Source organism: Cricetulus griseus, chromosome 8 (assembly GCF_003668045.3).
Source record: "Cricetulus griseus strain 17A/GY chromosome 8, alternate assembly CriGri-PICRH-1.0, whole genome shotgun sequence".
NCBI classification, from domain to species: Eukaryota; Metazoa; Chordata; class Mammalia; order Rodentia; family Cricetidae; genus Cricetulus; species Cricetulus griseus.
In genome coordinates, this window is record NC_048601.1 from 87734360 (window position 1) to 87758702 (window position 24343).

Here is a 24343-nt window from a genome sequence, read left to right on the forward strand (position 1 = left end):
TTGTGAAGGGTGAGGCCTGGAAGCATACATCATGAAACAATTAAGACTCTCACTTTCGCCTAAAGACAGTCTCAATTTGGAAGCCCAGGGCCTTGAGATTTCCCAGGGTGGGGACTCTAAGGGAAGGAGCAGCCTTTGACTGATAGTCCAGAAGCCAGAGTCACAGCACAGGAGCTGGCAACATGACTGAGGAAGAAGAACCTGAATTTCAAGGGCCTGAGGATCCTAGGGGTATTTCTTTGAGATTTGACTTCAGTTTTCACAATTAATTTCAGCATCCCTGGAACCCAGCACTACTGATATCTTGAGTCAAGTCCAAATACTTCTGTCTTGTGGGAGTGTTCTATATATTGTGAGACATTTAACAGCATCCTCAGCTCCACCCATCAAACACCATACTTCCTAGCCCATTCCTGTTGTGACAACCAATAGTGTCTCCAGATACTGTCTACTATTCCCTGAGAGGCAAACTCTCTCTCCCACCCTCAATGTGAATCATCATAACTATGTCCTGCCATGGACTATGGAAACTTTTGCAGGGGCCATGTTCCTGACTTTTTGTCTATATTGGTTCTTCACCATTCATCTGCATCTTCTATCTGCATCTTCTTTCTATCCTAAAAGCATCAACAATGGGCCAAGCTGTGTGATAGGATAAAGTGGTAAGTGGTACTAGGCTTTCAGCGCCCACCACATCCCTGTCAATGACAACTTAACCATACAGAAACCAAAGATGTCGAGAGTGGCATTTTTCTAGTTGTTGTGTGGAAATTCTGAAAAGAAAATTGCTTTGGACAAGTGGGGCATAGAAGCCAAGTGAGGACAGCCTGTAGTCAAAATCTCCATGAAATTAGTTGAACTGAAGGAAACCAGGGATTTATGTATTAATTGTGCTGTTCTCCTCTGTCAACCAGTCTAGTGAGAATAACCAGATCCTCCATCTATCCTCCAGCTAGACATTACAAAGGGCTTCCAGCCCGGACCACAGAGAGAGCATTTGTAGTCGGCAGGTCCATTTGTCTGAACTGAGTCCACATGATCTTGTCCATTCCTCAGCCTACCCCAATGCTAACTGAGCCAATAGCTCAATAGGGGATAACCTGAGCTACTCGTCGTGAAGTGAGACGTGGGTTCCACTCATAACCTTCACTCATACACAGTGTTATATTAGACAGTAAACCTTCAACCGCTTACCCTCTAGCTTCTCATCCATAGAGTGGGATTTTTAGAAACTACAGTGACCACAACAGAATCCCTTTGGGCTTACTGTGAGCACAAACTGGGACAACCATGTTGACAATGCCCTAAGATCCTAAAAATGTTCATGCCCAGTGTGTTGTGGGAGGGTTGCTAACTGGGTTGCCATACTGCTTCTAGGGCTTTTAAGAGTTCCTGTGGTCCTTTCCATTAAAGCATAATGCCAGGAACAATGAGGAAGATGGAAAGGGAGAGCATCCTAGAAGAGAGCCAGACTTACTGTGCGCCACTACTCTCCTCACAACACATGCTAATTAATAGTGGAAACTCTTGAGGCCAGGTGTAATGTGCTGCCTTATAGTCCAGCACCAAGAGTCAGAGAGTTCAAGGCCAGCCTGGGCTGCATAGTGAGACCCCATTCAAACAAAAGCCAACAGTTCTGGAGTCAGACTACTTAGAATTAGATCTTGGCTATCACCTACCAGCTGTCTGCCCTTAGCCAGGGCACAGAACCCTGTGAGCACTCACTTTCTCACCTGAGACACCAGTATACAAGCATATACTTAGATGGTTTGCTGTGAGTGAAAAGAGAATGTTACCCATCACTTCGTAGTTGAAAGAGCAGACTTCGGAGCCAGGATTCCCGAATTTAGAATCCAGCTGCTCTGCTTCTCAGATGGACAAGTCACTGGCCTAACTTCCTTCTTTCAGAAGATGAGGACCACTGCAGATCTCCTTTTCATTTGCTAACAAAGTGCTTGAAGTGATCAGCATATAGCAAGCACCCAGAAAATGCTACCATTTCAAAAACATGATGTGCATGAATACAGAATACTAGTTATTGGGTGTGATCATTTAATGAATGCCCTGGGTTCTTTCTAGAGCCATCACTATCCACTTTATGACCCTGTATATGTTTCAAGATGGGCACTCGGAACTGCAGTCATCCCTTGGTATTCACAGGGAATTAATGCTAGAACACCAGCCTCTGCTTTGACGCCCAAATGGCGATTGTTCAAGTCCCTCTACAAGATGGCACAGCCTCTACAAGATGGCACACATCTACAAGATGGTCTGCATAACCCTCCCATTTATTCTAGATCATCTTATTCTCCCTAATACAATACTAATGCCATGTAAAAAGTTGTTAAACCTTGTTTGAGGAATAATAACAAGGAGAGAAGTCTGTACATGTTCAGAAAATAAGCATTTTTCAGTCCATATTTTCAGTTAAAGGTTGGCTGAATTGTGGGAGTGGAATCACAGACAGAGGAATGACTATGGTTATAAAACGATATCTTCCTGAACAGATTCCATTCCTTGGGTGTTTTGGGATCCCTTGTCACTGACAGGTAAAATAGACCCTTCCTCATAATGAAGCCCCAAAGGACAGGGAAGGCCATTGGATGGGCATTTGACTATGATAGGCAACCTGGCCCTCAGCTCAAATGCACTCAGAGGCCACTGTCTTCTTCCCAGGCAGCTCAGATTTCAGTTCCTACTCTCCTCTCTAGAGCCTCAGTATTAATGGGGAATCACTACAAGCCCCCTCACCCTCAAAAAATGCTTACGGGCATCAAGACGGCAGAAGATCCTGGCATGGTGGGGTTGGGCAGGGTCCCAGGCATGGAGGCCGGCATGGGCTGCCTCTGTCTGTTGTGGAGATGGAGCAGAGATGATAGAGAGCCTGGGACAGGCCTGGGGACAAAGAGAAAAAGAACAAAAAACAAAAACAACACATTATTCCTGATGGCCTGGGTCTGTTACCCAGCATCCAAACCAATGGGGACACCAACATCACAGGCAAACAGATCGCATCCTCTGTTGGGAGAGCCACATAATTGAGGATATTAGGGAAATAATAACAAATAAAATACATGCCTGGTTTCCTTTGCTGCTTCCTAGTTAATACATCAAATTCCACTTCATTTCCTGACCCGTTATCTAACTGATGTTCAGTGGGAACACGTTGGTGTGTCTCCAATAGCCTCTGCTTCTATGGAAGAAAATCTGTAGCAGAATGCTCAGCTTATTCCAGTCTCCGCGTCTGGAGTGTGTTAGTGTTGAGGCTCTGGGTACACCGGCATTTTAGCCCACGCCTTTGCCCCGAAGCCTGCTTGGCTTTGCTCTAGGTCCACGCTCATTCCACAGTCACAGAGCAAGCTCCATTCATGTATTCCTGGCAGAAATATATTTTGACTTATTTTGTAGTTCCACTATGAGTGGAAAAAAACAAAGTCAGGGCACAAACAAATGCAGCTGGACCATGGGGCTTGGCACTGAACTCAGCCTTTCTTAGGGAAGTCCAGAGTTCAGCCCCCTATTACCAATCTCTCATTTCATAATAACGTGAGGTGTTAGGCTGTTTGACAGAAACTGATTTGGGCCTGATCTGCAGGATTTGAGTAAGCATTTCCCAGGGGGATGCATAGTTTGAAATCTTACTTCAACTTGCAAAAAAAAAAAAAAAAAAAAAAAAAAAAAAAAAAAATTAAGGGCCTGAAATTGATTTAATGAGCCAAGGAATGTGGAGCTGAGGGAAAGGGAAATTATTTGTGTTTATTAAAAATAGCAAACAAGTGACCTTGTGGCAGAATTCTTAGTCTCCCCGTACTTCTGCTCTCTGGAGCTGGATAAACCTCAGGCCATGAAATTAAAGAGGATGGCAAACAGAAAGGGCCTTGAGTCTTTCATATTGAACCCACTAATCCTGTGTGTCCCACTTCCAGAATCAGGGCATTTCCTAAAGATATTAAAACATGTGATTTCTCCTGCCAAAAACTGGATAAGGCTACAGTTAGAGGGATTCTGTATAGGCCACAGCCTTACTCCAACATGGAGAACCCTGGCCTATCCACAGCCTCCTGACAGCACAAGGCTCGAGCCAGAGTTTAAGCAGAGCATCACAGCCTAGTTAGAGCCTCAGCCTAGTACCACAGCCCAGTGCAGAGAGACCCATGAGCCTGCCCAAAGCCCCCAGCAGAGCATATGGCACTGTCTGGAGCCCTGGAAGAGCATCCTGGTACCATTAGAACCCCCCAAAAGTGTCACAAGGCCCTCAAGAATCCCATCCCAGCATGTGTGGAGTTGTCAGGATACCATAGGTCAGTTCAGAGTCACAGCTGAGCAGGGGAAGCTACTCTTCCATGAAGTTCTGGTGACTCAAAGAGAATTGGGGCCTGAGATGAGACAAGAATGTCAGCACGCTCTTCCTTCATATAGCTGTTAAAATTCCAAAGAAGATTAAGCTTTCCACTGTGTTTGCCCGAGAGCTCTCTTTGAAAAAGAGCTATTTTTCACTGTTACAGGCATCCTAGAAGAATTAGACATCAATTAGTCAAGAATGATGCGTACTGGTGGGTGCATCCATGAGAACAAAAGAACACAAAGCACGGCACAGAGGGTGTGTGGATGCACAGAGGGTGTGTGGAGGCACAGAGGGTGTGTGGATGCACAGAGGGAGTGTGGATGCACAGAGGGTGTGTGGATGCACAGAGGGTGTGTGGATGCACAGAGGGTGTGTGGATGCACAGAGGGTGTGTGGATGCACAGAGGGTGTGTGGATGCACAGAGGGTGTGTGGATGCACAGAGGGTGTGTGGATGCACAGGGCTGCACTAATAGCGTATGTGTGCATAAAAAACGAAGGAGGTTAGCGTAAGACGCTTACAACAATGGAGCAAGTATTTTCAAATAAATCTTGACATGGGCTCTGTGGACCTCTGCAGAGTAGACCCAACCAGTAGGACTAGAGTAGGTATGAAAGTTCTTGGACTTCCACGGTTCCATCAGGCTTTGGGGTCTAGCTGCCCAGAAACACTATAGGACAGCAGAGGGTGGCTATCCCTTTGGGAATCAAATGAACCTTTCACAGGGGTCACCTAAGACCATCCTGCATATGAGATACTTACTTTACGATTCATAACAGTAGCAGAATTAAAGTTATGAACCAGCAATGAAGTAATGTTATGGGTGGGGCCGCCACAACATGAGGAACTTTATTCAAGGGTCTCAACATTTAGAAGGTTGAAAATCACTGCTGAGTGAGGTCATGACTGTGCTATCACTAAGTCTCTTTAGAGGTGGTTAGCACAACCTGAGAGGTACAGAATGGGACTCTGTCAAAAACGACACTTGTTTAGAGCTGGCATTTTGATGTTTGTTTGGGAACTTTGCTGAAAAGAGTTGCATGTCGAACAGTTATAAGATGCTAGGGAGATGGCTTGGTGGTGGAGATAACTCACTGCTCTTACAGAGGAGCCTGGTTTAATCGCCACACCATCATGGAGGCTCACAACCATCTGAATTCCAGTTTCTGGGGATCTGATACCCTCCATTGGCTTCCTTGGGCAGCAGGCACACATGTGGTGCCCATACATATATGTAGGAAAAACACTGTTACACATAAAATTAAATCATTCTTTCTAAAAAAACCAATTTATTAGTAGTTCCCTCAGGTCCAAAGTTCATCATCTGAATTACAGTTTCGTAAGAGACAACGCTCACCAAGAGCAGCTCTCCACAAAAGTAGCCAGCCAGCTATATTCACCCAAATTGAAGTCTATGCAAACATGTCTGTACATGTGTGGACATCATCTTTGACCAAGTATTGGCCACTAGGGGGAAGCTTCAAATGCAGTTCAGAGGAAACAAAAGCTATAAGAGAAAGACAACTGAAATCCTCTCTACATGTTACATATGTCTGCAAGATAGTGTTCAATCTCAAAGGGCAGCACATACATTGCTATCATTTACCTTCTATTTCTAACCTGATATGTTAAAAAACAGACTTAGTCACCAGATGTTATTGGTGGTTTTTTTTATTTTTTTAAGAAGGAACTCAATTAAACAATCCAATGGCTATGAATGGAAATGGCAAAGTAATTCAATTTGAAATGAGTTTTCACTCTTCTCCAAAGGCTGGAAACTCCCAACTGTATTGAATCACTAGGGAATGGAATACTCCATTTAATCCAATAATTAGGTTAGTTATTTCCACACCCTTCACAGATCTACTAGATTTTAAAATATCAAATATTTCCTCTTTACTTAAGAAAGCCTTTCAGGGGACCTGGCTCCCCTGGGATTAGAAGAGTTTCCAAGTGATGCCAATCAGCCCAATTAGCAATGTACACTTGGAAGGAAATAAGGCTACTCAAGGTCCCTGTGTGCTTGAATTCTGAATATTTCCATGCTATTGTTTTATATGGATTCTTATGAAATAGCTCCCCAGACCCTTCTACCAAACCAATGGAGTTTTCTGGGTTCCTTTCTTAACTACAAATAGTGAAAAAAGTAAGATCTGTATATAGCCATCACAACTTACAGAAAAAGAAAATCAGGGCCGGGAATGTGTCTTTGTGTACACAGTATACTTAGACAAGCTCGAGGACCTGGGTTATGTCCTGCACAACAAACAAACCAGCAAACACCACCTAAGCATATGAAGACTTGTTCCTATCAGTAGGTACAAAGAAACTACCAGCTAATGCAGGATATTCACACCACTGAAGCTGGAACAGTTACATGCATTAACTCATTCCCTTGCATGTATTAATAAGGTTTTTTTTTGTACTTACTCTATAGTATTCTTGAATAAAACTTTCTATGTTTCACTTGGTATTTTCAGTAATTTTCAATTTTTTTTCATATCTCAGTTTTATGTGACTTGAAGCAATGCAGTGTGGTAGGCAGGGGGCTGTTATTATCACTTGTACTCAGGAGTAAACTCGATTTTAATATATTTCTCATCTGCCCACAGTCACACACACCATGGAAGGGAGAATAGCTTCCCTCATCTCTCACCTCCATGGCTCCTGTAACTAAGTTATTATTGATTTTTATGATAAAATAAATTCATGGTCCATTTCTTTTGATGCTCACAACATCCCCTGAACTTACCACTCCCTAAGTAGTGAAATTCCAGAATACTGCTAATACGAGAGACTATTCATCCATGTGAAACTCTATTTTCTCCTTTTTTAAAAGTAAATAAATGAAAAACCTTCCCAACAACACATCAATTAGATTTTGAAAGTCAGATGGCAAAATAGCAGTAAAGTTGTGAAAACAAAGCCCCGACAGTCTTTCCTCTGGTGCAGGCTTGTTGCCATGAGCTAGTAATTCCAGACTTTGAGCAAGCCGAGCCTCCTTTTTAATAACCATATGCCTCTAGGTAAAGTATTTCTACTAAAAATTATTGAGGCATGGAACAAGGTAAATGTGTGAGCTCATGTTGGATTGTTCAATTACTGAACTGAGGCCGCATTAAGAGTTTTCCAACTTGACAGATTACTCCTCTTTATGCACTTGTATAAACACACTGCTTACGGCTGAAATCTATGTAAGCTTTTCTCTCAATTAAAATGTCAAGTATGACAGACTGTGTTTTCACTGTCCTTAGCAGAATGATAGGTACCACAGCAAGAGGTTTCATGTCCTTATTTCCCCCAAAGGATGTTTTCCAGTCTGGGGGTGTCTGAACAGCCCAGGCTGTGGCTGCCAGTCTCCCTTGCCCTAAGTCTGTCTCACTCTAAGTAGCTGTGGTGGGCTAGGGCTACAGTCTGGGGGGTCTAAAGAAGGACTCTATAGACTAACCTACTTTCCCAGGCCTCCGTGATCCATGGTACCCTGTGATTGCTTATAGACTACTAGGATAGATATATATGCTATGAGGCCAAAGGGAAGAGGACAACCCTTACACATACATACACACACACACACACACACACACACACACACACACACACACACACACACACACACACACTCAGGAGCTAGGCTGGCCAGATAGGAAACCTGTCTCTACCAGTTGTGTGATCCAGAGAAAATTGCTTTATCCACCCCTCAGTGGTAAAACAGTGTTCTAGTTTATTTTTCTGTTGCTGTGATGAAACATCATAATGAAAACTTGGGGAGGAAAGGATTTGCTTTACTTATAACTCCCAGGTCACAATCCATTATGGAGGGAAGTCAGGGCAAGAACTTAAGCAGAAACAGAGGCAGGAACTATGGAGTGAAAGCTGTTTATTGCTCACTAGTTCCTTTTCATGTGGCTTTCTTTTAGAGCCCAGGACCCCTGTCTAAGGATGGTCCTGCCTGTAGGGTGTTGGGCCTTCTCACATCAATTAGAAATCAAGAAAATGCCTCACAGACATACCCACTGGCCAATCTGATCATGGCAATCCCCAAGTTGAAACCTCTTAACTCTGAACTGTGTCAAATTGACAACTAAGTGGAACTGAAATTGGTACCAGGAGTGGGGTGTTGACGTGCTGGATGTTTTGGGGGAGGATATGAAAGTATTTAGAACTCAGAGCTGGAGAAGACACTGAATACTCGGGGCTGTTCTTTAAAACTTAGAAGGCAAGAATTTTGAGAGAAATGCAGACAATGGAGACACAGTTTGTGTAGTTTCAATTGAAAGAAAAAAACTCTATTGGGTTGTTTGTGCAGTATTGAATTAAGAATATGTGGTTGCTGGTTAAATGAAGCTATAGAATTTACTGTGATTCACAAGAGACCAGTCAGTACCACTGAACTGAAACCTCTGCCTTACAGGGACAATAGATGCTAATTAGCTGGGGATGGAAAGTCAGCTGTGACTAAGAGGCCAGCATCTCCAAAGTGAAATCTTCTGGGAAATATTTCCTTAGGGTCAGCAACAGGGTAAATTAACACAGCAGTGAAAGGAAAGGCCAAGCCAACAAAAGGCAAATATTTTCCTTCTGTCCTGCCTTTTAAAATCTGTGCTGTGACTAGAAAGTTCAGCCCACATTTGGGGTAGGTCTTCCCACATAAATTTAGCAATAAGGACAGTTCCTTAGCTGAGGATCCCTGGTCAGGTAATAATTATAGAAAGTTAATGTAAAAATCAACCATCACAAGTGGGTTGATAGTAATATTTACTTGTAGTATTAGATGATTTCTTACATGATAATATATTAAATATACTAAATAATAAAAATAACTGGTATTATTCTATTACTATTCTGAAGCACTAACCAAAAAACATATTAAACATCACTGTCTTTGTTAGGTTTCTGTTGCTATGTTAAAATACCATGTTAAAATACCATGTTAAAATACCATGTTAAAATACCATGACCAAAGCAAGTTGGTAAGGAGAGGGTTTGTTTTGCAAACAGGTTAGAGCTGCTAACTCAGGAGAAGTCAGGGCAGAAACTCAAGGAAGGAACCTGGAGGCAAGAACTGAAGAGGAACCATAGAGGGATGCTGAATCCTGGCTTGCTCCCCAAGACTTTCTCAACCTGCTTTCTCATAGAACACAGGTGAACATGCCCAGGTTGTGCCACTGACCCCAGTGAGCTGGGCCCTCCCAGATCAGTAAGGCTTCTCCACAAGCCAATCTTATGGAGGCATTTACTCAATCAAGGTTCCTTTTTTCCAAATGACTCCAGCTGTGCTAACTTAATCAAAACTAACCAGAAAAATCATATTTCCCTCAACAAGTTGTGATCTTAGCTTTAAGTAAGGAATAGCAACATGCAATCTTCAACACTCCATCTATATCTGTTTATTTAACAATCCACCACATTCAGGTTCCTAAGCCCTTCTACAGAGGAGAACGAACCCTTCTCACTTATAACTTTAGAGAACTGCAGAATGACATCACATTACTTCTCAGAAAAGGCTCTTGCAAATATTTCCTCAAATGGAACCAAACCAGTTCCCCTGAGGTCAGTCCTTGGTGTCTTATTTTTTTCCTGACAAAAGACAACAGAAGCAATAATTGGGAAAACAAGAAAGTTGTCTAACACGTATTTTTAAATGATAATATAATTATTGTTTCAATTAAAAATATGAGATGAATTACCCTGTTGCCTGTAATTCTTTTTGAGTGAGCTTTCACTTTACAATGTCTCACCATTAAGATCCCAAAGATAGATGGAAAATACAACAATATTTCCCATTTTAAAAATGAGACAAAGAAGTAGAAATATTTAGCTCCAGGAAAGGCAGCTTCAGTGAAAGTATGCAGCCTTATTTTCTAAGCTGGCTTAGTTTCAAGGGCCTTTGCTGATAGGTGCTGCCCCTACCCACAATGTGCCTCTCCTACTTTCCTTTTGGTTACAGGGACATTCAGGTGTTCAGTTAGAGAATGCTGCCTTTGGATCCATATCCTATTTCCTGTCTCATCTGAAAGCTCTACCCTTTCATTTAAAAAAAAAAAAGTCAAATAGCAATATCAGTAACACTGCTATCTAGCTTGTCAGGGGTTCCTGTAGGTCCATCTTTCTGTAAGAGAACACAACAAACTCCTCAGGCTTCTGACTAGCCCCTCCCATAGCTTTGTCTCTGGGACCGCTAGTCTGGAGCCTCCGTTCCAGTTCAGGCAGCACAACTTTCTTCCAACCACAGACCTCTGACCTGAATTGTTCTTACCACCTTTCCTGGGCAATCCCACTAGGTTGGGGCTGTTTAGCAATGCTCTCGATACACTCTGTATTTTTTGGTTAGTATTTATTGATACTTAATCAGCCAATAAACCCATCCCTCAATCACTAATCAAAGATCAACCAAACAATGAATATGTTTCAAGATACTGTACATTGCATTCAGAGGGAAATGGTTTAGTTTGGTTTCTTACATCATTGATGAAAGTCTTTACAGGTTTCCCATTGGGAAACGTACAATAGCAAGAAATTAAGCATGTTCTGGTGTCTCTTGAAGTCTTGCATTTTAGCTTTCCCATTGCGATTCATCAACGATGAGTGATTTTTAAAAGGTGTCTCCAAAGTTGGGGCAGGAGCTCAGGTTATAATGCTTTCCTAGCAAGGTGAGGCCCTCACTGGGTTCTATTGTGTAGGGGGTGGAGACAAAAAGAATCTTTCCTTGCCATTATACATAAATATCAATAACAGTAAGTTTCATCAATCAGAGATTTAGTTTATCTTATCCACCATGGCAAGTGCTTCTAAAGACCTACCTAGTAGGTCTTTCACAAATACTTCCGGAATCAATGAAAGCATAGATACCTAGGATCCTATCCATTGGCAACAGATACTGCAGAACAGTATTCAAACAATTGCCTTTGCTAAATTATGAGATGAGCTTAATTGAATCTAAGCTGTAAGTTGAGCCCTAGTTTTCATCAATAGACTCACACAGTCCAACTCTGTTTCTTTGTTTTGATACTGGGAATTGAACACAGAATCTTGTTCTGGTCTGGAACATTTCTGGTCTGGAAAAACATGAGGTTATATGCATCTTTTACTCAGGCCCTTTCAATTAATCTGGAGCTTTCCGATGAGTACCAGATCCATTTGGTTTTGTATCAACTAAACCAATTCCTATTTCAAGTGATATTTGAGGCACTTCATAACCAAAGGCCAAGAATGGTTCCACATTCAGGTCTATGCCCCCAGTTTGGATGCATGCTTGACCATAGTGTTATCCGGCATAACAATCGAAACTCTGCTCTTTGAGGTACCAGTTACTCCAGAGTTTGTCAACTTACATCATCACTATCAGGAGTTCTGAAGCTCAGTTTACCACACAGGCTAAAGCTGGGCCTCTGTGTTTGTCAATACTACTTGATGCTTTATTTTATAGACATAGTATCTGATATCTTGGAAACCATAACTTCTTTCTCTTTAAGCAAAGGCTGGCTGTGAGAAAGCCAATGGCAGTAAAACAATAATAATAATAATAATAATAATAATAATAATAATAATAATGCCATGATCTACTTCCTGCTGTGGCCTTCATGGGTTTTATGGCAGATGCCGGGCATCCCTCTGCAGAGGAGGGTTTATTGGAGCTTTCATGCACTTTAAGCAGATGGGGGAGTAATAGGAGGAGAAACCCAAGTTTATGGTCATTCTGTGAAGACTATTAAATCAGCTTTTTCCCTCCTGGCTTCTTTAATGACTGATTTCTGCACCATTAATCTAAATTAGTCCTGCCATGGGGCTGATTCATTTGAGTTAACCCACAACATGGCTAGATTCATTTCTGATGGACTGTTCTTAGAAAAGGAAAACCCATTTCAAAATGTGATATTCTTTTTTTTCCTTGTAATGAGCTCACAGATCTTTGTAAAGATTTTTTGTTAATAAAAGATCCTAAATGCCTGGCTAAATGTTTGGCTTTAGCCATGGGTTAGCCGTTCACAAAGGAAGATTATGGTGTTTCAGCCAGCCAATAACTTCACATTGCATCAATCATTCATGAAGCCACCCGGTAGAAAAGACTGTGAATGTGGCTCAAAGGGTGCACACCTCACTGGCAGGGGAAGAACCTCGCTTTCTAGAGGCATGTCTCAAAGCACAGCTTCTTCCTGTTAATAAGCCTCCTGGCTTCCTAAGGCCCAGTGAGCAGGCCTGTGATTATGAGCCTTGTCATTTACATGAGATTGCTGCTTTTCTCATCCTCCAGAAATGAATAATTCATGGCAGTGTTCACCACCACTCTTGCCTGCAGATTCTGTGGAGGCCCAGAGCTCCCTGGGTTCCTAGAGAGCAGGGCCCCACCCGCACCCAAACTGTGCCAGCAACCCTGCTTAGGTTTCTCCTGGCTTTGCAGCTTGTCATTCAGTATCTTTTAATTGAGTCATTTCTGGTAGAATCTGCAGTTGGCCCAAGCCCCTACACCTAGATTCTGAATTTACAACTGAAGTTTGCCCCTAATGGCATCAGCTCCAAGAATCTGCAGTTGGGGCAGAAGCTAGAAAAGGCCTAGGAGATATCTCCACAGCCTTCATGGGCCTGTGGGACTCATGGGGTTGCTTGCTACAAGACTGTCTCTAATGCTTTTACCTAGCCTCTTCTGGAAACTTGTGAAGGGCCACTCCTATACATCTCCAGGGAGATGGCAAATTTGTGACATTCTCCACCCTGTGCTTTACCAGGACCTTTCTACACTTTAGGTATTGAAATTCACTGCTCTGTGGGTATACCAGCAGGAGAGGGGATATGCTCCTGGTCTAGAGGGAGTAGTTTTTTGGCATCTGGGATACCACACATGGCTAGGCAACCAGCTGCAAAAAGCTTAGTTTCCTAAGAGCAACTGTTCTGTTCTATTCTATTCTATTCTATTCTATTCTATTCTATTCTATTCTATTCTATTCCATTCCATTCCATTCTATTCTATTCTGCTCCATTCCATTTGGTATTACTGAGGAGGGAACCCAGCACCTTGGCAATGCCAACAAAATGCTCTGGCACTGAACTATAAGTTTCCAGTCTACCCACTTCCTTTGGGGGTGGCAGGATCTCACTTAGTAGCCGAGGCTGTCCTGGTGGTCCTAGGACTCTGTGTAAACCAGGGTGGCCTAGAACTCACAGAGACCTACCTGCCTCTGCCTCCTAAGTGCTGGGGTTAAAGTGCCACCACATCCAGCCCAATTTCTATTCTTATTGATGAAGCAACAATTCCAGGAAGAGCCCTGTTCTCCATAGACAAATAAGAAAAGATCTTGCTCCCTCCAGCCCCCAGCTTAGTAAACACCCTACATGTTTACGCCCTGACAGAGATGACAAAGCTGAGTCTCAGATTCCACAATCCCCTAGGATGAGTCCCTGGTGCTTAAGAAACCATGGTCATGTCAAGTTGGAAAACAGTGGTGTGGGGGGGGGGGTAGAACTCTGAAAAGGCTGCAGTAATGCATGGGAAAATACACGAAGGATAACCTAAAGGGGAAGCACAGGATTAAAACTGTTTCATTCAGTAGAAGACACAATAGAGAAGTGTGAGGGGTGACAGAACAATCTTCAATTTCCAGATGACTACTCTCAGTGGTCAGAGTGCTCAACTCTAGTCAAAGCAGAACAGCAGCAACTTAACCAGAAATGAACAGTACAGGACATAGGTTAGAAAAGAGAATGCCCCAAGAGCAGATAGAGAAAATTAACCAAACGGCTAACCACAGTTTTGCCATTGACTCTTGTGTTCTTAAAAACATAGCTGTGTTCTTGTCCTGCCTGGCCTCAATGGGGGGATGAGCAGTCAAGATGGCAGATCTCTTGATCCTACATGAGGTCTATTTTCAGTTATTCCAGCCAGAGTGGTCCATATCAAATGCAGAGCTGTGCAGGCTGCCATATCTGGTCTGTAACATGAGCAATGCCTGGATTTGGCGGGCTGGCAGGCCCAGTTTCTTCCTTGCTCTGGCACAGACTGAGAGCATGAGCTCCCTACAATCCCTTCAGTCTTGCTGCTTTCCCTTCAACGAACCATGCAGCTGTGATGCAGACTCACAAGGATAACTAGAAGAGAGTGTTCAGATTGCCTTTGATCCTTGAAGGATGCCAATCCATATTCTATACATGAGATGATGCATCTGATTTAGAAAATAAGATTATAACTAGTATAATTTAAGAAAACAAGTTAATAGATTCTGCTTACAAGGTAGGAGATAAGGGATTTGGGAGAAAGATCCAGAAACACAAGGGATGTGTGTCACTTGCCTTGTTGTGATGCCTGGAGTGCCTGCCCTCGTCTTCTGGGAGAATCTTGCCAGGACAGACTGCCCCTACTTTGGTCCTTACAGTGTGTGTCAGTCATTCCTTTAGACTGGAGTGAGAGTGTCAGAGAGCACTGAGTTTGGCATCCAGTAGGAGCTACAGTGTTGACTGACTTAATGACTGTACCTTATCCTGTCTCTCCATTGGTCACAGCTGGACTCCTATGACTTCTCTTTTAAAATTCTATCTCTAGGTCCTCACACATGCTAGGCAGTTGTTGTAGCCCTGAGCCATGCCACCAACGCTAATGTCAGTTATTACTTTTCTCCCTATCTTTTTTTAAGGACCAAGGTAACTTAAAATATCATTCTGATTGCTAGGCACAGGGTGGTCAGGTCAACTTAGCCCTGAATTGAGCAAGGGACATTAGAACAGGGTGGAGTTGTTAGGAAACTGTGACCACTCCCTTGTATAGCCTCTTGGAGCTACCTTTTAAGTCCATTGGGTTTGCAAGAATACTCACCATGAAACTGAACTGATAGTCATCTGAAACACTTAGTCAAATTGCAACAATGAAGCTCATAATTAGGATACTTGACATTTACTTTGCACTTTGTATCCAAGATCTCAGAGGCCTTCTCAGCCTGAGATGGACTGGACACAAAGGCAACAGGCCTGGCTCTGGTTTCCCTGGGGATAAGGCTGCTTCTGTTATTAAGTAGCAAGGTAGAGACAAGACAGTGGCCCTGTATTGTGCACTAGCACACTTACCACATACAAACTCAGCAGGCAAACACACTTTAAAAGGCAAAAAACAAAAACAAAAACTACAAAGACTTAGTTTTGATGTATTTGGGCTGTATTAGATGGGTCAAACATAGGAAACTTCGCTTATTTTATTTTTATCTAATCAATAGTATATACTTGAATGCACGTATGTGTGTGTAAGTGTGTGTGTGTGTGTGTGTGTGTGTGTATGTGTGTGTGTGGATGACTGTTGGGAACCAGGTGTGTGTGTGTGTGTGTGTGTGTGTGTGTGTGTGTGTGTGTGTGTGTGTAGATGTGTGTGGATGTGTATTCCTGTGTGTAGACTATTAGGAATCAGCTGTGTATGTAAACGTGTATGGATGTGTGTTTCTGTGTGTGGATGACTGTTGGGAATCAGTTGTGTGTGTGTGTGTGTGTGTGTGTGTGTGTGTGTGTGGGTGTGTCTGCTGGGAGTTGCGTGTGTGTGTGTGTGTGTGTGTGTGTGTGTGTGTGTGTGTGTGTATGTGTATGTGTGTTTTTGTTTGTGGATAGCCATTAGGAACAAGTTGTTTCTTCCACTGTGGGATCTGGAGACCAGACAAAAGTTATGGGATTTGTGTGGCAAATGCTTCTACCCACTGAGCAGTCTTTCCAGTCCCAGGGTTGAATATTTTTAGACACATTTACTTTGCTATTTTCCCCAAGCCTCTTCTCAATTTGTTTCTGAGTACATTTGAAGGTGAGTGGTGTGGTGGTACACACCGAAAACCCCAGTGCCTGGGAGGCTGAGACAAAAGGGTTATGAATTGAGGTCAGTGTGGGATACAGAATGAGTCTATCTCAAAAAAAAGTATAGCAAACAAACTACAGAGTAAATAAATGGACAAATAAAATTTAAAAGATTAAATGTCTACATCTGTTAAAGATATCAAGTTTTAAAAAGCTTTTGTTTTGTTTTGTTTTGTTTTGTTTTAGGTTCACTCTGAATAACAAACTAATAAAAATCCTTTAGGTTGCAGTGTTTTGGGAAAAGTAATATAGAGGCATGTTTCTCTCCCCTGGTGGCCCTATACAGTGCCAAAAAGGGGTGACTTACTCTGTCCCCAAATTACTCTCCAGATAGTCTTATTCTTGTCCTTAAATGAATGTGGCATTTGGGGTTTCACGTTTAAAATGTAATTTGGATTCATTTTAGATGTCTTCCTACAGCTTAATAAATATCTTCCCCAGACAGACCGAGAGTCTGATTTTAATTTGTGGTAGGGTTACAGGGAAAGTAAATTTCAACTACAGCCACAGAGAGTAAGTTGGTAATAGAAATAGAAACAGAAAGTGACTGACAACCACTTGAGCACATGATGCTTGCCACAGGAAGTAACTGCTCCCCAAGAAGCACCTACTGGTCGGTGATGAGAGAGTTGAGTTTCTCCTCAGCACCCTAAGTCATGATCCAGAACAGAAAGGCAGAGAGCTACTTTCTCTGGATGTAAAATGGTGAATCTGAAGTAAAATGGTGAGGTGAAGTATCTAAGATGTTGGTGGCCCAGCTTTGATTATGAACACCCCACAAGGTCACTACTGCCTCAGTCACTCATCCACCTGGGGGTCTTGGGCTAAGTCCTCAATGCCTCTGAGTTTCCATTGCTCTGTGTATAATGTAAAACAGCTGACCAACAATCCCACAGACCTTTGTAACACTAAACTTTCATGAGTTAATAGGGTGCCCATTGTTAGGAAAGCTAACTTAGGAAGGGACCTACAAGTATGTGTTTCAGAGAAGCAATCCACCAGTCAAGAATGCATTTGTCTAAAAGCCAGGGGAAATGGGTGAAAGTTTTCCACTGGACGCTCTAGAACATCACCTTCCTTGAACAATGACAAAACAGCTCCCAAGTATCACTAACATTGAGCCAAGCAGGAAAAAAGGGCCCAGTCATGAAGAGCAAGAGAGTAGATAGCCTTTTCTCATGTACGAACAATAACAAGTGTAAAATACAAGTTTAACTCTCATGTTGTATGTATCTTCCATCTATGATTAGGCAGAATGACATTAGAAGAGTGTGAGGACAGGCTCCCAGATGGATAGTTGTGACTTTTCAATGCAGTGTCCATTGGGACTGGCTGGAAAACCTGCATTTTGAGAATAAAGATCCTTCCCACCTGAGAAAGAAAACATGATTACCATCATGTATTAGGTGCTACTTGACCTGCCTGCTAAAAAGCCAGGATGACATTCATTAAGGGCCTATGCTGAGGTGTGGATGATCTACCCTGATCACGGTGCTTGTAAAAGTTGTATGCATCCGTGTCATGGGCTATAGACTGCTTAAGAGAACTGGTTACGTGCTATTTCTAGGTGTGTTTGTGAGGCTGCTGCTGGAAGGGGGTCATATCCGACCGAATAGGTGGACTGACTAAAGCATTATGGCATGTGCCAAAGTGCGTGGCTCCTTTGCATTTAGGACTTTTTTTTCCCCTTAAAAGAAGGTATCTTTTAAATGCTACATCTCTTGAATGCAGAACTACTTTTTGGTTTGATACGTTCATCCCTTGACTTTCATTAATTTCCTAGAATGTAACAAGTTCTTTCCTGTTCTAGGGCCTTGATACATCCACAAGGCCTATGCCTAGAATGTCTAGTCACCCTCTCTTTTGTGGACCAACCATTATCCATCATTTAGATCTCTGCTTAAATATTACTTTCTTAAAACTTTATCTGAGTCCTCAGTTAGAGGTGCATATAATCCATGCAGTCACACCTCCCCTGTGCTTTACTGGTCTATATCATAATACACTTACAGATATGACATGCTTAATTGTTCAATGTCAGCCTTGTATCTTATATTCATATTCCATGGTAATTGGAGATACATATGTCTGAGATACTTATTCTGATTGGCTTGACCATTGGGAAAGTTCTTGTTTGCTTTCAGTTCATCATTCTCCATTTGGAAGAAGGAGAAAAGGGGAAAACCAGAAGAGAGCCACAGAGTTTGCAGGAATGAAGAAGGCTCATCCAGTACAACACCAGGATGCTTGTCTACTGTTGGTAACAGATCTTCCTGAAGTCTGGGACTCTTTCTCTTACAAGCACAAAAGGGAAAATACCAAATGGTTTGTTCCAGGACCTTTGATTTTTCCTTTAGGTTAATGCCAAACCACTTAACTGTTCTCGTGAGAATTTAGTGCTTTCTTTTTTGCCAGTGGTTTCAATTGCTGAAACTCCCCAGAAAGGTCAAAAATTTTAACTTTTATATTCAGTTCTCAAGCATCAAACACATAAACAAGGCATTCAGTACTCAGGACTGGTTCTCAGAGCCATGCCCTGCTTCATAAGGAAGATAACATAACTTCTGTCATGCATATGGTGATTTTGTATTGTGCATGTCAAAAATAAAATAAATAAAAGCAATTATCTTAAAGTCCAGTATGGATGAGAGAATTTGTTTTTTTAAACATGGAGCAGGCTTAGGAGTGGTAGAGAGCCCTGGATATCCAGGAATGGCTGCCTATTGCAAACTTCTGGCACCCTCCTTGGTCCATTGGTCTACAGCCAGTGTTTGTCTTCATAAATGAATTCCATATCTTTATTAAGTGAAGTAATTTTCATTCATTATTTGAAACATACTTTAAATATTTTGTTTCATGACATTCTAATACAATTCCCTTAAGATCAAGGAAGATGGAAAAAATCAATTATATATTTTTTTTCAAATTTAGAGTGATTATAAAAAGAATTACATGCCAATTTATTCATTACGATGAATATCATTTGACAGCATCTCAAATAACTCAGATGGCCATGATTAAAGGTGTCCTTCTGATAGATGCCTTTTCATAGAAAATCCTAACACATTTATTAAATAGATCTCTCTCTGGGTCCGTGTAGGAGGCCATAGAGCGATGGATTTCATATCAAAATCAACATCTCATAACAAAAATGAGTACCTGGACAGCTCAAAACACATTCCACGTGGGAAGGCTACTTCTGGCCGGTAATCCAGAGAATGGATCTCATTATACTGAATCGTATCTGACATATATGAAATTACAAAGTTGGCCCTTTGACAGATGAACTAATTGGCTTTATCCAAAATAGGAAGAACGGGGGTGGGGGCGCCTTTAAGTCATTAGAATTGTTGGGTCAGAGGCAGAGAAGAGCCCTAGCAGAAACTAGACTCAGCTTCTCAGTTCCCAAAACCTTCTAATGGGTTTCACTGTTTTCTTTCCAGTGCTTATCATCATCAAGGCACCACGAATTTGCATCCCTAATTTGCCCTTCTCAAAAGTGTGTTGACATTCCTGTAGGTTTTGAATGTCTCTTAATGCTGCTCTCCCTTTGGGCAGGTGCCCACACACTCAACATATAGTGTGTCTGCTTTACTCACAGGCTTATTTTTTAAAAAATCCCTGGGAACCTCCTGTCTTAATTGCACTCTTTTAGAAAAGTGAAAATTCAAAAGTCAGATGACTCAGAAAATGAACATTTAACTGGATCCCCACACATAGGGCTACAGAGAGTCAAAAGGACCATCTCTCTGTGTGTGGGAGATTTGCTTTTTAGAGTTATTTTTATCAAAAGGAAATAGATATAAATAAGATAACCTGTGTTTAGATAAACACAGGTTAGAGGAGTGAGCTGAGACCCAGAGGGAGCCCATCTTTGAGCACTAACTCTCGGGTAGCATGTTTCTTTCTTACATTTTCTACAAGGACTAAACTTATACAGGTTGCCTGCAGAATCCCAAAATATCATTTGCTGGTCGTGAGGGACAGGGTTCAATAGATACAACAAAACCATTTTGTAACTATGGTTCAAACTTTTACTTAGCTTACACTGCGTTTTAAATACTATGCCCAGTCTAACATGAATAAAAGATCATTCTGCCCCCAAAGAAATTCATCGTGTATTAAGGAAAAGAGAGGAGGCATGGAAGCCGGTAATGAGAGCCATCCCCCAGAGTGATACTTCATGCCCTGGGGGTTCCAGGACCCAGAAGAGCAGACACAGGAAATGTTCAGGGGAAGAAAGACTAATCTCATACTGCAGGCACATGTGGGGGCTGTGTGTTAACATGAATATATGGAGGGTGGGGGTTGCAGCAGAAGTCTTAAGCTTAATTAACTGCCCATGCTAGGTGAGTTGTTATATTATGTTGATGAAGATCCAGAAGATGTTAAATAGCTCCCACCACCCATAGTTCAGCCTAGGAAGAAAACATTCTCTTGAAGAACAACAATCCGTAACCTGGTAATACAAGCCCTGTAACCAGAGAGCAAGGACTCATGGTCCCCCCCCCCCGTCTCTCCCCTCCCCCCCCCCCCCCGCCCAGCCCAGGATGGGAGATTGGGAACATTTATGGGCATTAAGAATTCTTTTCAACTAATTCCCTGGTTTTTCAGGGAGGTAGCCGAGTCACCAAGGAAGAGAAGCATTTGACAGTGCTTAGTGACAACATGGTGGGGGGGTGGGGGCTCTTGAGAACTGGAAGTCAAAATGTGTCTGTTTTTCTTTTTCTTTTTCTTTTTTTTAAGCCCTATTGCTCTATGTTATGTTACTCCTGGAAAGGTAAAACTGAGCCAGGATTCAGCTCAACTGGTTTTTGAATCTGAAGTCTTTCCAAGACAGAAAGTTTGTGTACCTTTTGTATATATGCTTGCTGTTGTTTTGTTTGTTTGTTTCTCCAGCATTTTTAGTGCTCATCCATTTTTTATTTGGAGTTCAAAACATATAGACAGGCTTATATAAGATAAACAGGGAGTAGATTTTAACAATCAGTGCTCAGTGACATTTTCTCCCTGTAGGGGACTTCTGCAACAGATTAATTTTGGTTCCTGAAGGGAAGCACAAGGTGCTTAACAGAACATTCTTAACAGAACAATAGTTTTCCCCACGGCTTGCGGAATAAAGTTAAAAAACGTAACTACTTTTTGAGAGAGGAGGAGGTCTGCCCTGGCTTGGAAACTTTCGATAAAACTCACTGTTGTCCCCGGTTTCTAAGCTGATATTGGCAGTCACTGAATACACCCTTTCTTTCAAAGGAAAGGCATGAAAGGAAGAGAGGGAAGGAAGGAAGGAGGGAAGGAAGGAAGGAAGGAAGCAGGCAAGCAAACCTTGGTCATTCTGGCTTACATATGAAAGTGAAACAAGATGGCATCACCCAGCAAATGGCCCAGCCCAGCCAGGCCCCTTGTCACCCAACTGCTCCCTTTGCTTATGCAGTATGGCTCTCTCAACACCCACTCCTTTGCTTTTGCATATGAAAAAAAATGAGGTAGTAAAAGTGTCAGCCTGCTTTTGTCAGCAATAGCCAGTAAAAAATAATTGGAGGCGACTTAATACAGCCCATGCACAACAGTCGTGAGATAATTGATCCTTAATACGCTGCTCCCGAGTCTCCACATGCCAGGAAGAATCTGACTGTGTGGAGAAGTTACCGTGTGGCTTATTCAATAGAGGGGCTTAGCAGTAGTCAAGCTTCCAAGGCTCTCCCAGCAACCTGCACATCTCACCCCACACTGCCTCCAGAACACACAGCATCCCATGCAACACTGCTATAGTAAACCAGTGGGTTTTCCCTCCAATCTGCGTTCATGCAATTTCCCCTTCCTCCTCCAAGGAGCTGGCCACGTAATGCCAGACAAACAACTAGAACGGGTGTGCATGGCTCTAGACACCAGTGAATAAAGTACAACCAAACCACATCTCCCTAGAGTGTATTATCCCGCTTAGAAAATACTGCGACTGACATGGGGCAACGGGTATTTTTGAGTTTGAGGGTTATTTTCAAGTAATTGCCAGACTTGAAATTTTAGTTTGTCAATCAGACAGTTCTTTTAAACCTACGAATGTATTCTTTTCCAGCAGTAGGGCAATTAAAGGAGAAGCCAGTAAACGACGAACCCTCACAGGCCTTTTTTTTTTTTTTTCTTGTCATACAATTGTTGTTAAAAGATTCACTGCCATGTCTGTGGAGGAGGGAACCTCATGGCATTTTGCGTTCAGTAAAAATGTCTGAAACCATTTTTCAAACATTTTGAGGTTTGGCACGGGCCTGAAATCCATCTTGCCAAGCACTTTCCCCCTTAATTTTTAAACCCATGCGTCTTTCAAGGGGAATTTAATCAGTATGTTTCTAATTCATTTACACTTAACTCATCCAAATGGTGCTCTGTAAGAACTATTTGATGTGCAGAATCCTATGGGTGTCTCTCCCTCTCTTACAGTCTGAAAGGCCCTTCTTTCTGAGAACTAGAAGATGGGATTTCCCAGCTGTAAGCCAAATGATCATGATCCCATCTGTGCTCGGGACCAACAATGAAACCAGAGGCAAGAAAATAGCTGACACAATGACACAAATAACCAGTCATCCATGCCTGCCTGCTCCTTCACCTAGAGAGACCACTCAGACTCATCCCCTCCCTGAACAGGCTTCACCCACACGCTAAGGACAAAGCATGATGCTGAAGCAGGAAGGAGCATAGTGCAGTTGCAAAAATTCTTTTTGATTCTAGGATTATCAGGGTACTTGGGATTCCCACCTCCAAATCAGCAGAAATGAGGCTGAGGCCTGCTGCATCTTGTCCCAGGAAAACATTGCCAGGCAGGGAAGTAAGACAACCATCAAATTCTTGACCAGGAAGGAACGAGCAAAAGTTCTGGTAAGGCAATGTTTGTCTGGGTTGTGTCTCATGGACCTCTGAGGAGGGGTAGTGCAGTAAACTACAGGGGGTGTGGACCAATCCAGGCTTTGTTTCCCAAGCTACACTCTCACAAAGGTGGATTTTAACATTCTTTAAGGGTAAACTTAGTTTGAAGACAAACACCATCATTTTGTATGAGACTACAGATGCCCAGGCAAGGAATCTTGGAGCACAGGTGGGGATTCAGCCCCAGGATCTCTGACCCTCACTATGTATCACAGAGACAATTCCACTCTGTCAGGACTTTTCAATACCACAGTAGGCAAATAGTGAGAAGTTGGAAAAACCAGTACAATCTGATATCAGACACAGAAATCGGTACCCATGAAACCTTATATTCAGTCAGGGATACTATTTCATAAAGATCGGGCATAGTGTATGTACGCATGGATGGATGCCTGCATCAACACACATATGTGTGAACAGTCATTCATCTCATTACTGTAGTCACAGAATTGGTCTCAGGAGACACCAAAATGCACAGCTGCTCATAACACTGGGGTAGTTACGTGTCACCTACTCACGTGATCCCATTTTACTTAATCTCTAGCTGGCGCGTGTTGCCTAATTTGATGTGTCGCATAAAGAGTCATGATGCTGTATTGTTTGGAGAACAGTGGCAAGAAGACGTCTGTACTTGTTCAGTGCACACTAATTTTCCCCAAATATCTTCAGGCTGGAGATGGTGGAAGTCATGGACTACACCAGTACAGAGCCCCAACGGTATACTACTTACTACACAATACACATACACACAGTAGGCTGGCTTGGGTAGAAAATAAGTTTCCTATTGTTGCTGCAGATAATGTTTTCCTTTTGTAAAGGTTCAAAACCACTTTGCCACCCAGAAATCACAATTTTCTTGATGGCAGTTCTACCGATGACACTACCAACTGGTCACACAAACCTTGTCATGTGAGCATGTGATCCTATGGCACACTGGCCTAGTCCACCATATGAGGTACACCCAGAGTTTGGGGAAAATAGGCAGGGCTTGTGGCAACAGGGGGTGGTGGGGCACAGTCCTAGTTAGGAAATGCAAGAGTCTGACTGGGATTTGCAAGCAAGCATGACTTGCCACAAGCATTTCCAAGCCCTTAACTAACGTTAATTAGTGAGAAACACCCTTCTGAGGTCAGGAGGCATAGTAGCCTACCTCACACCTAGGAGCCATGGGATTGGTGGGGAGCTGAATCCCAGGCTGCTGGGTAATAGCTATAGGAAGGTGAATTGGGTTAACTGGCTGTGCTACATCTTACCATAAAGCAA

At 42.5% G+C, this 24343-nt stretch overlaps 1 protein-coding gene across 1 annotated transcript in view; it reads right to left on the minus strand.

The window, feature by feature from the left end:
- Positions 1-24343, minus strand: part of Creb5 (cAMP responsive element binding protein 5) — a 315064-nt gene that overhangs the window by 89270 nt on the left and 201451 nt on the right. Inside the window, exon 5 of the mRNA XM_035448718.1 lies at positions 2769-2895. Coding sequence (XP_035304609.1) covers positions 2769-2895 — 127 coding nt within the window. The remainder of the gene's footprint in view (positions 1-2768; positions 2896-24343) is intronic.